This window comes from Pseudonaja textilis, chromosome 5 (genome assembly GCF_049901715.1).
Source record: "Pseudonaja textilis isolate UNSWEBS1 chromosome 5, rPseTex1.2, whole genome shotgun sequence".
Classification (NCBI taxonomy): domain Eukaryota; kingdom Metazoa; phylum Chordata; class Lepidosauria; order Squamata; family Elapidae; genus Pseudonaja; species Pseudonaja textilis.
In genome coordinates, this window is record NC_141994.1 from 41,487,808 (window position 1) to 41,505,903 (window position 18,096).

General features: G+C 34.9%; 1 protein-coding gene across 3 annotated transcripts in view; it reads right to left on the reverse strand.

Moving 5' to 3' along the window:
• Positions 1–18,096, reverse strand: part of NTN4 (netrin 4) — a 40,873-nt gene that overhangs the window by 8,147 nt on the left and 14,630 nt on the right. For 2 of the 3 annotated variants that reach the window (XM_026698448.2, XM_087934611.1), the window contains exons 3-8: positions 16,876–17,154; positions 10,862–10,988; positions 9,382–9,570; positions 7,536–7,749; positions 6,371–6,486; positions 4,895–4,963 (exon numbers count right to left, since the gene is read on the reverse strand). In XM_026698448.2, the coding sequence (XP_026554233.1) occupies positions 4,895–4,963; positions 6,371–6,486; positions 7,536–7,749; positions 9,382–9,570; positions 10,862–10,988; positions 16,876–17,154 (994 nt within the window). The remainder of the gene's footprint in view (positions 1–4,894; positions 4,964–6,370; positions 6,487–7,535; positions 7,750–9,381; positions 9,571–10,861; positions 10,989–16,875; positions 17,155–18,096) is intronic. The other variant, XM_087934610.1, reaches the window with a different exon arrangement.

Below are 18,096 nucleotides of genomic sequence, written 5' to 3' on the forward strand. Positions count from 1 at the left end.
TTTTCCGATGCTCTCCCGCATCTGCCAGGCCGACCGCATCGATGTAATGGTTGAAGCGGTTCTTATACGATTCCCACTTCTCTTCGTCTGGCTTGAACGCCGGGAATACTGGGTTGGAACTCATGGTGCTGGGAGCGGCTGGGCTACCTGTGGGAAAAAATCTCTCTGGGGACAACGGGCGCTCGTGGGTTGCAAGTGAAATCAGCTCTGGAGAGGGTTTTTTGCTATCCTCTCTTTCTCTCTGGGTTAACCACGTTGGCTGTTAGCCGTTGGAGGTGTCTAGATTCGCGCCAGCGTGGGCATTAGTGACTTACTACAGCGCTGTGCTGTGTCTCTCTTGGTTTGAAATTCAAATGACACCCGTTTGAATTTCGCGCCTAATACTGAGCGACTGCGGCTCGCAGCGCTTCGCTTTACCCGTAGCTGGGCTAACAAGCGGCTACAGATGCTTCTAACTTTTGAACCAGACCGCTCTCTCTGGCTGCGGATCAACGTTCGCTCTTTTCGTCGGCTGGCCGCTCTCTCTGGCTGCGGTCAGCGTTTCTCTTGTAGTCGGCCGATCGCTCTCTCTGGGTTGCGGATCGGTGACTAGTGACTCAGCGGTTGCATGGTGCTTCTGGTAGCCATCCCATCCTCGTCGCCAGGGTTAAGTTTGAGCAATGAGAGGCTGAACCAGAGCATGAGTGCAACAATACTTTATTATAACAATAAAGGGCTGACCGTGCTTGCCACGCCTGGAACTGGCTCGCAGCAATCAGCGACTGGTTGGACCCCGCAGCCTGCTTTTATAGCTGGCTGCTGGGGGGAATCAACCAATGAGGAAAAGGGTAATAACGCCCACACAAAGTGAGTGGACCTGAGTGAGAACTCCTAGAGTCCTCAGGACATAACAGTAAGACTAGCAGAACTAATGGTGAGGAGGAGGAAAGTGCCAGTTTTGAGAACACTTTGCCAATGTTTGAGAAAAAGATGGCCGCTTTTCTGCCATGTGGCCCAGCAATGTCCTCCTTTCTTACCCCAGCACTCTGAGCTCTGGAGATCTTTGAAAGGTAAATGAGTGGTTGTTGACAGGGGTGGGGAGGAGCATGTGGAACACAGGCCCAATTCCTGTGGGGGACCTTGTGGAACAAGATAGGGGAGGAATAGGTGGGCATTTTGCTGCATTTTTACAGTTGATCATAAAGGTGAATGACCACAGGGGTGCTGCAACACGCACAACTTTGGGACTAGGTTGTGAATACTCGGGGGGGAGGGTCTGTTGTAATTGTGAACAATCACTAATTGATCTGTCATAATTTGAGGACTACCTGTATAACTGATTTGTTCTATGACCTGATTTTAAGAATTATATATTATTATCTGTTTAGAATAACATGAGTTCTGGCTTATTCATCATTTTAGATTTTTTACATAAAAACAAAAAAACCCAAGTGATGCTTTTCCTCAATATTATTATAAAACAAGTTGATTTCTTACAAGCAAGATAATTCAGACATTTAAAGTTATCTTTGTAAATGAAAAAAACCTTAGAGTTTCTACTTATTTCTTGCCCCACTGAAACATGAGTAGAATTAAAGTTAGAAACCTAGAAATAGTTCTGTCATCACAAATAATTATCAGAAGTAAAGTGATGTACTTTAGGGAAGAATAGATTTCATACCATACATCAAATTATACTGTTTTCATGGAACATCTCTTATTAATAGGACACATATCAATAATAAAACAGATAATCTGTTGGAAAGACTATAAGTAGTACTAAAAATATTTTGGTAGCTTTCCCAGTTTATTAAAAAGAAATTCCTAAATCAAAGAGTATAATGTAGCCTAGCAGTTGAAAAATGTAGTCCTCATAACCAATTTTCCATTTTGAATGATGTTGTCTGCATAATTAGTAAATCATTTCACACTAATATCCAGTTCTGCTAATATTAGAAATAGTCATTTTCATACATACTATTATGTACATTTTTTCCCCTGGTATTTTAACATATTTACTGCTAATATCCGTAGCAATACGGGGACATCTACAGGATTTATAGTGAAGATAGGATCTTCTGGTAGGAGCAGAGGGAAATCTGGAATCTTCTATTTTTTAAATTGTCAAAAGAGCATCTTCTTTATCACAATAGGATTTGCTGCTGATGGTATATTTTGTGCACCTAACACAACATAAGATTCTTCTCTATTTCACTGAAACAATGCAGCAGACAGCAGCTTATAGTTTTTTAACATGACCACAACACATTTGCCTTCTCCCTTATTCTTTGTTTTAACATCCAGTAAAAAATATATATTGTGAAATCAATCATATATGTTTTTATTGCTGTTACACTTGTTCAGATGCTGCCTATAAAGCAGCATCTGAAAAAGCTATAATTAGATGCATGTTATTTGCTATAAAGCTATAATTAGATGCATGTCATTATAAGGAAAAATAGCAACTTAGCAGGCAAGTTTGATGGCGCGCATGCCAGGTAAGAAGTGAGTGGGTGGGGCGGGGGGTCCAGCCAGTGGCACAATTTTCTGGTTTTCCATCAGGTAGAATCCCACCCCTGATGACAGTGCATTTTGCACGCCCGTGTAGACCATTTCCTAAAAACCTTAGCTGTGCCACCGGACAGCTTACAAGCGCTGCACGAGGGTGCACAGAGTTTGAAAATCCTCTTCTTTCCTGCTTTTTCAATCTCAGCTGTGCTGTGCAAAGCAGCTGAAGTTGAAAAAGTAGGAAATAAAGGACAGCCAAGAACTTGCATGGGCCAAACGGAGCAGCAGACACTGAACCAGTGTTTTCAGAGCTACCAGTTCTATAGAACCGGGCCGAACCAGTAGCATCCCATCCCTGCTGTAGACCTTATTCTTACTGATTTCTCTTCAGGCTGCTTTTCAACTTAGTCCAGACTAAGAGAAGTTGCTTCCTTAAAGTAAGACGAATGTAGTTGGAACAAATACAGTTTCCAATTTGAAAGAAGCAAACTGTTTCTCCAAGCTAAGGCCTACCCAACCCTATAAAGGTTCACAACAAAGATACTTAAAATCATGATAGAAGTCAAGATATCTTCTTACCTATCCAGTATAAAATCATTTCTATTTATTTTTGTGAATCATGTTTGTAGGATTAAAGAATTTGAAATAAATAAATGTCTGCTAAGGAATCTTCTGCAAGAAAAAAAATGTACTTGAATCCTGCTATGGTTGCCAACTGATTTTTTGTAATATCTCTGTCCTTAACACTTGTCTGATTTCATTTCCCTGTCAGGAAAATTCTTGTCCAATTAACTGCTGGCCCTAATGCAACAGTTAAAAGCACTGGAAACCTGCCAAGAAAAACCTGATAATTTGTGCACTTTCCATCTATAGAACAATTAAAATGATACATTAATAACTTCTTAATATCAGGATATCCCACCTGCATAACTATAAATAAAAAGTAGACATTGAAAAGTGTTTATAATTTTCTCTAATTTGTTTATTAGAAATTAGTACAAACAGCCTAGTGCTTAGAAACAACATGAGATGGTAAAGTTGTTATGTTATATTGCTTCAGATTTACATAATTAAATGTGCACCATAATTCCCCCCCCTATTTTTAAATTAATTTCTGTAACTGTTCAGCCATACATTAGACATGAATTTGAAATTTTAATTTTGCCTCATCAGAAGTGCAGCATTCAGCTTAAGTGCAAAGGAACTGTTAGATCTGAGAAAAAGAAACTTCGCAATATACAGTTCAGAAGCTGCCTGTGTTCTCTGCTTACAAAATAAAATTATAATTATAGAGTCAGCTATAAAGTGAGGATGAATTAAAAGAAAAAATGAATCATTTTTGGAAACATGCTTCTTGGTGCTAGACTACTAAGCAAACACTGAGAGGAAACAGGCATAAATTATCAACATTGCTCACTAAAGATAGAGAAGCAGCAGCATGTGAATTATGCTGTGGTTCTAAGCTAAATGTTAAGCACATTAAAGTGTTTGTATCTAAAGTATTTGTTCAGGTTCCTAAAGGAAAAGAACACCAACTATTTTGGATAATTAAAATGTCAGAATATTAACTAGCCAATTAATGAGCTGGGTTGCAAAGAGTAAGGCACCATTGTTCTATTAAAGTTAAATTATATAATATGGAAAGATAAAAAAAACAAATACTAATGGGTTGCATGTCATGAATTAATTCAGACATCTCACTAGAAAAAGAAAAAATGCAGAACCCCAATCATCAGAGTTACATGCAGCTGCTGCCCTAAAAGACTATGGTTTTCAGTGAAATGGATGACTAGAAAGAAGATATTTAAGAAGATGCAGTAAAGAAGTGCCAACCAAAATATTTTGTATTTTGGCCAAAAAGTAAAAGACCAGAAATCTCCTTATGGTAGAACAGTAGCAAAGTGCTAAATGCTGAAGCAGAAAAATGAGTACGAGACAAGAAAGAAGAGATAACTCAAGGGAGAAAGATCATTAGACAAATTTTCTCATTAGCTTAGTTCCTTTCCTTTTAATCTTCCTGGCATCCCTCAAGACCTGTTTATACCATCAAGCCTGAAGACTTGTTTAGATAGCTGCACTATCGAGATTGAGTTATTTTGCAAATGGATTACTTGGTGATGATGTAGGCTGGGCATACCTTGGATATCCTACTACTGTGGGGAGGAGTTTCCAGTGTTGAAACTCAAGGATCTCAGACTACATCTTCACAGTCCTTATTTTCTGGCAGAGTAAATATATATAACTTTAATAAACTAGTACTCTAAGGCATTGAAAATTCTGCATATGGTATGAAGCGTTATCTATTCCTTATTTTTCCAGTTACAGTAGTTTTGATTAATTTTATATTAATTAGTCTATTCACACACGTGTGAAACATATGGATATATGTGTGTGTATTTTGACTCACCATATGTATATTTCATGGCACAAAAGATCTTAAAATTTTGCAGAACTTGGTCTTTACATTCACACTTGCCTGTGGAAACACCAAAACACCTGTTACTATGAATCATTTCTAACTACTATTACATCATATTAAAGTCCCCAAATGCATGATATGGTTGCCCATATTCCCTGAAGTGAACTTGAAAGGAATGTATTATATATAAGAATATATAATACTTAATGTATTGTAATTTGGAAGGATATATTTTTTCAAGAAATGGATTATTTTTGCATGAAATACTGTTTGTGTATCATGGTGAGACTGCAAGTCCTGTATTGCTCAGAATATTTGAAGAAGCTCCTTGAAGTCTTAATAGGCTACAAATGGGGAACATTTTGAAGGAGCTTAATTTTGGGATTAATATTTCTGAAATTCTAGCTATACATTGGATCAAATTGCCCACAAATACTAATTACTGTGGAAAGACTATTTTTTTTTGGGGGGGGGGTTAGGTCTCCATCTCCTTTTGTGTCAGAGGCATCTGGATAACTACTATGAGAAACAAAATGCTGAAATAAGAAATAACTCTTGGCCTAATCCAGCAGGATTTTCTTGAGTTCTTGTGGCTTTCTCCCCAGGTTTCCAACTGGTCCTTGTTTGTTTCATAAAAGAAATGTAAAACTTCAGAATATATTCTTCCACTACCAACAATTCTTCTAAAATTTCTTCAGGAAAAGAAACTTATCATAGGCTAATTCAGACTAAATCTTCTGACACTTCATAGTTTTTCTGTGTGGGATTCTTAACCTTGCTAACAATAATTTCCTCCTTTAGTTAGATGCACTAGAAAGAATATAAAAAGGAAAAAAAAACTTTATATTTCTGCCCAATCCAATAATATAAATATTAATAAATATTTTGTCATGAAATCACAAGGGATAGCTTACCCAATCCTGCAGGCGATGGTTTTAATGAGATACACTTTCTTTTAATATACCAAGCTAAAATGTTAGAAGGAATTGATTTGGGGAGAAAAGGAAAAAGAAAAGTACCCAACAGTGATACACGTAAAAGTCTAAAATCAATAATTTAAACCTAACAATATTAGTTACTTATTTGCATAAAAATTTGGCTTTCAGCACACAGGTAATGTTCATTCCAGAAACAATGAATGGAGAGAGTTTATCAGGGCCAGGAAGAGGAATATGTCCCTCAGAAAAGCAGTATCTTGCCTACCCATGCTCTAATTCTTGCTCAGTTTATTCTTAATTTTCTGGCTTTTTAAAACATAGGCCTAGAAATTTGGGTAATTAAAATCACTTCATCAGAATATGATTCTAGATTAGATCTTGTTTCATTTACTGAAGATTTTGTCTTTTATTTGTGATCTTCTAATGGTTTTCCCATCATTTCTCAAAATCAACTTTTCATTGATTATTTATCAATAAGACTATCCTCCTAATGAGATGACTAGCAGGCCTATGAACACATTCTTACCTGAATGTCGAAGAGCAGAGTATCCTTGTTCTTCCTCCCACTCCCAAGCAACTTCACTCTTGTTATGTACAGCATAGAGACCAGGGATTTCATGGTACCATTCTATGTCTGCATTGCTAAAATCAAAGAAATAATATAAAAATTTTCTTAAGAAATCAGTTCAGTTCAAGCATTATTATAGAGAACTGTTTTTATAAGATTTAAGGAGTCAGAAGTAAGTTAAAAAATAATCATGTTAAGAATTTATATGTCATATTTTAATCAGCATTGTTTTCTGTTTGTTTATTTTAAAACTTGCTAGAGGTCTGAACACATTTAATTTCCTTATCAAATATTCTATATTGTTTTTTGGTTCTTGCAGAAATATAACCAAATCATCAGCAAAGATGATTTTATAAACTTCCCTCTTAATATTCATACCTCTTATTTTCCCACCTTGTCTAATATCTCTATTCAAAACTTCCATCACCAAGATAAACAACAACCAAGATAAAGGAATCCTTATTTCGTACCCTTTCGGATTTCACATGAGTTAGTTAAGTTAATAACAATTTTTGCTTGCTGTGATATATAAACAGTGTTGACCCCCTTGAATAAAATTTTCACTAAAGTCCATTTATTCCAGGACTTTAAACATAAAAACCCAATTTAAGTTGTCAAAGACCTTTTAAATATAATACGTATGCATACACACACACACACACACACACACACACACACACACATATGCAGGTCTTGGCGTGTTCGGGTCTTTTCCCCTGTAAGATTGAGAGTACCTTGGCGACGTTTCAACGAGGTCCCACTCGCCATCTTCAGGCTGGTGCTGAAGATGGCAAATGGGACCTCGTTGAAACGTCACCAATATACTCTCAATCTTACACGGGAAAAGACCCGAACACACCAAGACCTGCATAACTGTACCCGTGAAAATCTACGAAAACAAATATGTATGTATATATGTATGTATGTATGCATCTCAGAAGGAAAAGTCATAATGTTAATTTTATATATCTTGCAAGTACTACTAAGCTTTTTTATTTTTGTTCATAAAAGTGTGAATCTGTAAATTTGTGCTTTTTTTGGTGACCTCTACTTCAGACACAGTATTAAAGGTAAATTCTTGCCCCTTTTATGATAAGTCAATTTGTTCAATTTTTCTACTCACCTGTTAATGCAGTCTCCATTGATCGAATCACAACTTCCTGCACAATCACATGGTCGACAGCCATAATGTCCAAATCCCCAGTATCCTACCATACACCGATCACACTGAGGACCAGCCACTCCAGGTTTGCAGGGACAATCACCATTGCTAGGGTCACAGAAAGTGCTGTTGCTAAAAGGAAGCATGGCTGATCCAATGGGGTTGCAAGAGCACACTGCAATATCAGAACATACATATGAGAGGCTGTTCTTCATATTCAATATAAATGACAGCTTGCTTTGTTTGCATATTGTTTCTCTTGGTTATTTTGTCCTGAATATTTAATTTATTTATAGTATCCAGGGGAAATATTCCTCTAGAGTCTTCCAAATATTCCTTTAAAGCTTCTCCTGAAAATTATGCTCTTCTCAAATATATGAGTTTACAGCTAAATACAAAGCAAAAAAGGTTAAATTAATTAAATGAGTACATTTCAAACCCAACAATATAGACAGAGCGGGCATTAGGTTCAAGAAGACATGTATAAATTAGGTGCATGAAATAATGCACACATTATACAGCAAAAGCTTTATTCTAATCTTAGCTCATGGAATAGAATTCAGTTCATCTATAACACTAGAAATAAACATTTGAGGTAAAGGCCAGGGTGTACATAAACATCAATTGTTTTCCTTCCCATTTTTCTAATATCTCTGCTCATTACATTGATTTCTCTGTTTTAGCTAACTAGAACATCATGCTTTAAAGGCGTCTTTGATTCCATCATTTCTGATTTGGCTATAACGTTAAATATTATTTAGATCTTTTTTGGCATCACTCAACAAACTCTGAAGTGCTCTTAATATTTTGAAAAGACTAAATTCATTTTAATGTATGTATAGTTGAGGATTTTTATATTATATGATGTTTACCACTTTATTAATGTGGAAAGCAACTGTATAACAAATGCCAAATGGTATCTGTTTGTATTAATTGTGTGAATTACATTTGGCAAACTTTATAAAAAAGATATAAAGAGCTAAATACCACCAGAATCTGTAATCATCTCTCTCTGCTTAACTGGATACTGAGATTATGAATTCAAACAAACCAATTTACATTTACAAATATAATCCCCACTTTTTAAAAAAGGGTTCATTGCTGTTTTGTTGTGTTTTTAAGAATTAAGAACAATAAAATTATAAACATGAGATCAAGGTAATGATAAAGGTTTAAATTTGAAAAAATACTTTGGGACATATAGGAATGTACATAAAGCATCTATTTGCAATTCATTAGAGGTAATTTGTCAGGATTGTGTAGCTACTTTAAGGAATAAAACAAAGCCTGTTCAATGCATTGTAGATAGAAGTTGTGTTCACTGTACTCTATATTCCTTCTAAACTGAATCCAAAGCACTGCACAGTTCATCATCATGCAAAGCACATAATCCCTCTAATGGCAGCTCTAAAATTATATAAATAATTCTGACCGCTCTATTTGCCTGGGTTAAAGCTAATAAAATTCATAGTTGAACAGAAATGTAGTTGAGATTGAATTAAAACTCAGGTTCCCTTGTTCCAACTCTATGTTGCATGAATATTGTGTCCAGTATTTATTTAGAGAACCTAAAATATTGGTATTAAATAACATGTAAAATAAGTATATTTTAAATTCTCTCCTAAACCATAGCAAGAAATGAACTGTTTCCTCTGCAGTACTTGCTAGTTGTATTTTTTTTAAATATCCAAAGTATATACATCTTTCAGGTATGTATACATAAAAGAAGCCTAAGGTAAAAACCCTAACATATTAATTTTAGAAATCATCCAAATGTTGGAAGCTTGCAAAATTAGTATTGGCTTACATTTGCAGATGTCAGGAGCAGAAAAAGGCTTTCTAAGATCTCGATAATAGCCTGGCTTGCAACGTTCACAGTGCTGTCCTTCAGTATTATGTTGACAGTTGTCACAAATGCCCCCACTTTGGTTCCCTGATGCCAGCCATGTGTCCATATCAAAGTGACAAGTGTCAGAATGCCCATTGCATTTACAAGCTGAAACATACCCAAGATTAAGGAGGGTGGAAGAGAAAGAAAATCAAGATTTTGTTGTTTTGTAAAGAAAGGTACACAACATGGAAACTGTAAATATTGAAAGCAAATGATATTAGAATATATGCTTTCATAAAATGAGCAGATTGTATTACTGTCTAATTTTTCTAGTATATTTAGTTTGTCATACGTGAAATTGATAAAATTATCATTATATAGATGGATAGATGGATGGATAAATAGACAGATATAATTTTTATTTTAATAATATTTCCAATAAAATACTGTAAAAGCAAGATAATGCAATTAAAATTCATTGTCATTTAAAAATGTTAAATTTAATCAAATTTCAAATCAGTTTTTCTTGGCATACATTTAGGATTATTGTAAACCAGGGGTGTCAAACCCAGGACCCGTGGGTTGGATCCGGCCCACAGGTTGCTTAGATCTGGCCCGTGGGATCACCCCAAAACAGCGAAGGACCGGCCCACAGTGCTTCTGCCAGTGAAAATGGAGCTCTGTTTTTATGACAGAAGGTTGCAGGAAGCTGTTGCAACCGAAAATGGAACTCAGGAGCCCGTTTTCACTGGCAGAGTGTTCAGGACACCACAGGCACCCCCTGACACAGGTGATGAGCTGGCCATGCTCCCTGGCCACACACACACCCTGGTTAAACACAACCCTAATGTTGCCCTCAATGAAATCGAGTTTGACACCACTGCTGTAAACAGTGTTTGTTTCTAGGTACCTTTTATATTTTAAATGAAGGCTGCAAACCTTCTGGTTTTAATTCAGAAAATTTTATTTAAATGCTATGGGAAAATATAAGTAACAGTTCCTTGACTTTTCAGTAGACCAAACAATATGACTTTATTCAATCTGATGCTTTCCATATAGTACTAAATAATCTGTTAAGGACTGTTTTTTAAACTTTCTCTCAGTATTTTCAAACAGGATCCCATCACTGAGCAATAAATGGAATTAGATTACCTATATTTCCAAATAATATATTCTAGAGCATGATGATTCTAATTCTCAGCTAACATGGTCTATTTGAAATTAGGAGATTTGTAGTCCATTATATCAAGGCCCCCAGTTCAGGGAAGCTTCAAATAATACCTTCTCAGTAAGTATCTGTTCTTATTTTTGAAAACTGAGACATTCTTTAAAAGGATGCAGATGGTAGTTTTAGTTTTGTCTTGAACTATTTGTCTTGAACTATCATTTGCAGAAGAGAACTTTGTTTTTACACAATAACTTATACATTATTTCATTACTTTGGTCTTATACTTACATTTGCATCCATTTGGAGCTCCTGTTCGGCCATTTGCAGCAAGCCATGGTTGGTCATTGTAAAGAGGGGCACAATGTTGGCAATGAGTTCCTGCAGTATTATGTTTGCAAATACATCTCCCATGGACCTAATAGTTGAAAACAACCATGTCTACAATAGCATGTATACAGATTTCAACATTCAGATATCTCCATTTCACAATTTCACAGAATATGTACTACTCTAAAGCAATAGAATAGCCCTTTGGAACGAAAATAATTCCTTTTTGAAAACTGATGACTGAGAGCTCATCCAATAGATAATCAGCACACTTCTGTACCATGCATTTCATGGCATGTAATACCTTCTAGTTTTAAGAGTATTTAATATTCTTAATGCTGTTTCCTACATAACCCATTTATAGAATTAAGCAAATGCATAGATGCTGGGAAACAGAATAGGGAGAGGCTGCTATAGCTCACACAATAACTATTATTCACATTTCAGTCTTCTATTACATACTTATACTACACAACTTTCCCAACATAGAAGCAATAATACTGAAAAAATTCTGCCAAAAATGAAATGTATTTTTCTGAAAGAAAGTATCACTTAAGCATCACAAACACACCCTGTAGAAAATAAATGATACTGTTGCATTTGTTGAATAATCTTGGAATGACTGATTCCTATTTAATTCTATTTAAAAATAAGATATACATATATTAAACCAGCTGGTTTATATAAAATTATACCCATTGTAATTGACCTTCCTTTAAATACTTGTCTGTTCCTTTTTATATTATTTTTCTTAGTACTTTGTAATTTCAGATTTATTTTGGCTCCAAAGTAGTAAAAAAGAGTGGCCATCTGCTGTACACACTTCATGTATCATACTGTATGTGTTGTAGAATCAAGCTAGAAGATGAAAATGCAATCTTTGGAGGAGCAGGAAAAGTATTGTAGACAAAGATATTTTCTTAAGAAGGCCTGATTGTGGTGGGAAAGGATTTACAGTATTGCAGGGATATTTATGGAAATCATATTATAAAATATTCTTACGATCCTGCAGTGCAACATTATTCAATTTTGCTTAGAATATTGTGACAAGGGTACATAATGGCAGGGAAGACTTAATGGACTTAATACTTCAATGTTTTTATACCCGCATGTCAACTATATGATTTAGGATATTCAAACAAGACATTCAGTTGCATCTGATTTATCATTGCACATATTTACATTGATGATGGAATGTACATATTGAGGCCAGTGTTCTATATAGAGGATTGGAAGTAGAACCCAAGGGAGGCATTCATAACAGTAGGTTTCCTTCCAGCTTCAACAAACGATGACTTTTTGCAGAGACTTCAAGCCCCTAATTTTTATATATAAATGTATTTTGCATGATTACCAATTAACATCTGTAGTTGATTCTGGAATGTAAACATTTCCTTTGGTAATCCTAAAGATATTTTTTCAAGAGGCAACCGGACTTTCTGGTTTTTCTTTGAAGATGTTTCACTTCTCATCCACAAAGTTTCTTCAGCTCAGAACTGAAGAAGCTTCTTGGATGAGAAGCGATATATCTTCAAAGAAAAACCAGAAAGTTCAGTTGTCTCTTGAAAAAGCACCTTTGGGACAACCATGACCTGGATGACTGAGAACCTCCATAGACATTTCCTTTTGTAAATATGAAAAATCTCAGTATTCCTGCTCAGTGATATGGAAAAGACAATATCCCATATAGTGCATCATGTGATACCATATTCATAAAAAGCATGTCAGTTACGAGTTGCATCCCAACATTTCTAGAGGATACTAGATGAACACAGATCTAAATATTTCCATTTGAAAATGTCTTAAGGAATGGCTAAACAGACACATTTCCCAGGCTATTTCATTATTTTGTGAATCAACACAAGGAAGTTCATTTAACCAGAATCCTTTTACACACATGCTATTTTTCATTCTGTCACTAGACCTTTCCCTTTCACTTCACTCTCAGACTGCTTTTCTTCTTAGCTTGACAGCTCTCTCGTAATGTCATTTATTATGCTATACAACGCAAACAGTGTTACAAAAGTTGACCTATGTAAGATAAACGAGTGACTGATTTTCACACATGAAGACAGTTGCTAGGGCATGTTTCCTTCCATTGCCTTTTTGTTCTTGAATTAATATATTCAATTAGTTCTTTTCAAACTGCCTCTTGTTTTTTAAGAAAATCCCTCATGACTTATGTTCCCCCATATACTGTATCAAGAAAGGAGTGACTAATCAGCTGTAGACTAAGTTGCCTTCTCTATACCCCCTTTTATTATTCTTAATTGTATTGAAAGATGCCTTGGGTTTTAATTTAGAAGTGCAGGGAGGTTTGTTTTTAATAGATGTCAGAGGAATGCATGCTGAAAAAGTAAAAGCCTTTGAAACAATATCAAAAAAATAACAGAAAACCATCCTTAGGAAATGGTTTTAAACTATCAATCTTGCACTACACTTTCTTCAAGAGAATGAGAGGCAAAATGCCACAGCAATAAATATCTTCTGTTCAGAAACTACACAAAATAAAGGCTTTTTTTGGTATCGTATGACTTGTCTTGAAGCCACTTTGATTAACTACATTTTTATTTTCATTTTGAGTGTATAATTATACTGTGATTGTGAGAATGTTTAAATGGAAATTTATTTATTTATTTATTTGATTTGTCAATCGCTTACAAGATAATAGGTATAAGTATAAACATGAGTAAGAATACAGGAAATAGGTACAAATAAACGGGGACAATAGGACAGGGACAGGAGGCACGATGGTGCACTTATGCACGCCCCTTACAGACCTCTTAGGAATGGCATGAGGTCAAATATATTTTCTAAATAAAAAAGGCTTTTCCAGTTTGGATATTAGCTTTTCTACTATTTCTACTGTTGAACAAGTAATCCTACATCCTATTAAAATTACAAATGAAAGATTTCATTAGATAAAGAATTCATTAACGATAACATTTAAATACTAACAAGTTATACAAGCTGTGGACTAGTTATTTGTCTACATCCACCGACTGACAAAAATGTAGTATTTTTTAAGAAACTTTAAAAATATTTAAATTAATTAATTATTAACCAACCGAAACACTGTAAATTTATGAAGGAGGATGATGTTTTTATGTTTTATGTTTTATGTGTTTTTGTTCGTGGTTAAAATTAATAAAACTTTTTTTCAAAAAAAATATTTAAATTAATTATCTGAAAGATTGCTAAGAAGGTCATTTCAATAGCCTTAAGACCAGGTCCTAAAGAGGGCTAAGAATTCTGAGACTGAGGTTGTAATGAATTATAAAAAAGAACTTAAAAGGTTTTATTAGATATGTGTGGAACTTGAAGAAAGATAAGGAAATTATTAGAGTGCTTGTAGGAAAAGATGCCAAGAGTTAAATATAATAGGGAGAAGGCTGAACTGCTTAATTACTTCTTTGCATCTCTTTTTAATCAAAAGAAAAAAATAGTCCAATCTATCAAAAAATGCACCATGGGGGATAAAAGACAAACAGCAGTCAAATTAGCAAAGATGTTATGAGATAACATGGCGTTTTTAATGAAGTTGCTAGGGTTAGAAGGATTGCATGCCAAGAAATGGAAGATGTGATTTGGAACCACTAACTGTAATTTTTGAGAACTTCTGGAGTACAGGGGAAATGCCAGAAGACTAGTAAAAACTAACATCGTTCCTATTTTTTTTAAAAAGGAACAAAGGAAACCCATGGAACTACAGACCAATCAGCTTGATCTTAATATCTGGAAAAATTCTAAAAAAGATAACCAGCAAGTTTGTAAATGCTTAGAAGAGACAAGGCAATCACTAGAAGTCCACATGGGATTGTGGCAGAATAAACTATTTTTCTGACAAATTGATTAATAGACAAAAAAATGCTTTGGTAAACTTTAGCATTTGTTAAAGTTGACCATAACCTCCCTTCTTAATAAACAAAACAATATGGGATGGATAATCCCACTACCAGGTGGAGTTATAGTGTCTGAACAACCATATCCAGTGCCTGGATCTAAATCTATGTTTACACGGAGGGAGATAGCTCAGGATTCCCTCCTGGACCCAGTCTTCTGCAACATTGATATTATTTACTATATCTTTAATAACACTGAAGTTATTATAGAAATAATCCTTGATTTATTACTGTAATTTAGTCTGGAATTACAGTTGTTACTCTTTGCAGTAGTAATTCTTGGCATCACATGACTACACCTGATTGTTCCAATTTTTTTGAGGTGGTCGTTAAATAAATCAACTTTCCCCAATGTATGTTTTTTGCTGGAAACTAGAAATAAATGTTGCAATTGTCATGTGACCATGGGACACTGCAAATGGCCATAATAGGGAGAAGGAAAGAAGGCTCAGCAATTGAAAAACATAGCATAGTAGAAAATGGTCAAAAGGTTTCAATCCAATATAGCAAAAAAAAAAAAAAATCTTTAACATCTGAAATAGGCCCTTTCTACTAGAACAAATGGGGTGAGCTAGTCTGTCTCCAGCAGCTTAGGCAGAGAGGCAGGCAACCTTTTATGATAATCATAAATTGTGCATGGATAAAGGGAAAAGAACATCATTTATAATTCAAGCAACTGGAAAAAGATCATGGAAAAAAGATCACGGGTATGCTAAAACCTCCAGAAATAGGCAGTGACATAACCAGTTTCGACAAAGCAGTCAATCAGGAAAAAATTTCTATCTGAAACAAGTGTTGAGGTCCAAGGGACAGCTAAATGCATGCAGCCCATATAGGTTTTCAAGAACTTTAATGCCATTTCAAAAGATTGGGATTTGAGGTCCTACTGAATTGATTCAGTAACAACCATTTATATTAATCTATTTTATTAATAAGCATATCCATTTATATGCATATAAATATGTATGTACATATGTATACCCATTTATATGTATACCCATTCCATTCAAAGTGCTAGCAAGACTTCTGCATCTTCTTTTAGCCTGAGGCACCTGATGACGTAAGCTAGGAGAAGCAAAATCTGTCATAACTGGCTCATCTATATGGAGCCAAATCTCTGTAATTAGTGCCTATTGCAGAAATGAACTCATAAGTCAATTTTAATTCAAAGTGATCTCAAGTTCCATAAAAACCATAGTATTTGCCACTAAAGTTATGTGGATAATTATATTTTCCAGACAAATCCTTTGAGTTTTTGGGGAGAAGTGAAGAATAATTTGTGTGATTCATGTTAGGATAGGTATTGTTATTATACTGGAGCAGATTAGAATTATAGAATTGTAATTATACAATTATACAAAGTCCTAGACCTCACCTCTCTCTTGTATAACAATATGCTCATATTGTTAAAATAATAGTTGGGTGTGATATAAAAACTAGAATTCCTATTTGCTGTAAATTAAACAAATGCCTTTTTTCTTTGATATTTTTCTGCTCCAATGAGGATCTTTGCCCCTTCATATTTAATAGATTTGCATATATTAAGTGGAACCATCATCTAAGGCTGAATACAAATAGCAGTATTCCCCAATTAGTCCCATACTAAAGACATTTTTAAATCCTAAGTGTGTTTATTAAATTAGTTTCTTGAACATAATTCTTGAACAACAGAAGTTGCAAAAAGAAACAAGAAACAAAACTTAAAGCTTCACTCATATTGGATCCTACAGTTTCTAAATATTTTTGACATGGGTACTTCTCAAAATAAAATCAATAAAGCTATTAGCTTGTTCTAGTGTTTGTGTTATGGATCCTAATATAGCTAAGATGTCTGCCAAAATATTGATTGTTAATATACAGTAGTCTGTTTTGACATTATTGGCTGTCACTGTAACATTTTAAAGTATAGGCTCCTAATAAAGAATAATTTTTTCTTCATTATTATTCTAAGGCATCTAATATTTCAGAGAAGTCATCTGGAAATTCTAATGTTCCATCAAAATGGCATCTGGTTGAGCACAAGATTTTCAAAGAATTATTTACTCTTCCAAGATTTGAACATTACAAACTTACCACGTGGAAGACTCCTGCTGCTTTGACAGGCTTAAAACCTTTAAGAGGTGCACAGCGATCTGCATGTCCATTGCAAAAACAGCTCCCCTTCACAATAAAATCATAGATTGCGTAGTAAGTTAGCTGTGGTGGGTTTGCATTCAGATCATTGCTATGACATGGGCAGGATTGTCGCTTAAGCAGTTGTACTCGAAGGTTTGTGATTTTCAACTGTGCCTGAATTTTAAGACTGTAAGGGTCATCAGCAGAGTTCGGAGGTGACAGAGCTCGATATATAACCTGAAAATAATAAATAAATTGAAACTAATCAGTGAAACAAAACAAGTACGTCAACTCAGAATTTAAAAATGTTTGTGTATATCACCAGGCTGAGCCTGAGAGAGGGGTTACACTTATGATCAGTTTCAAGTCCCTTTACACCCACAAGAGATCTAAATCTATCCCACCTAGAATTCTGTTGACTCTTCAACATTCAATTTGTTTTGACTGTTAGTTAGTAAATCAAATTCTTGAAGGAAGTCTTAGCATATATTCATTTGAACTGCCTTGGCTCCTGATTTCTTGTGCCTGACAGCTTGTGAAGCTGTTAGCACCTCAAACATAGAGCAAGATATAGTTCCTCGTAGGTTTTATTTATTGAAAGCCTGTGACCTCTAGACTTTATTTACAGAGATTTTAAATTTTAGATTTTAAGATTGTCATTGTATGAGGGTTTTTAGTGTTGGAAAAATGCCTTTGAATAAACCAATAATAAAGCTCCTAGCTTTGTCCTGTCCTTGAGGCTGTAAAATATTTCACCATGAACAAGATTTCATACATTTATGAAACAGAATTGCTAGCTTGTCTTTCTTCCCTTAATAATAAAGGAATCAAACATTTGTATCTATGTTAATCATGAAACAAATAAGTTCTAGATCCAGGGAGAGGAAAAGAAATAATGATCATCTAAATTTCTGCCGAATAATGCTGCGGTAGTTTAGTTTCAATGTACACTACAAACGTGAAATGTAAATACAACTACTCATCTATACCAATCGTTTTGCCATCATAATCCCTGTTCCTGAAGTAAGGATATAACAAATATGTTCCAGTAATATCTCAAATCATCTGAATATATGTATTCTGTATTAAACTGCAGCAGAAGAAGCATGTTTTATGTCCCATCCATTAAAGGCTGTCATCTGGTGGAACCCAGGAAGAAAGACTTTCCTGTTGTACCAC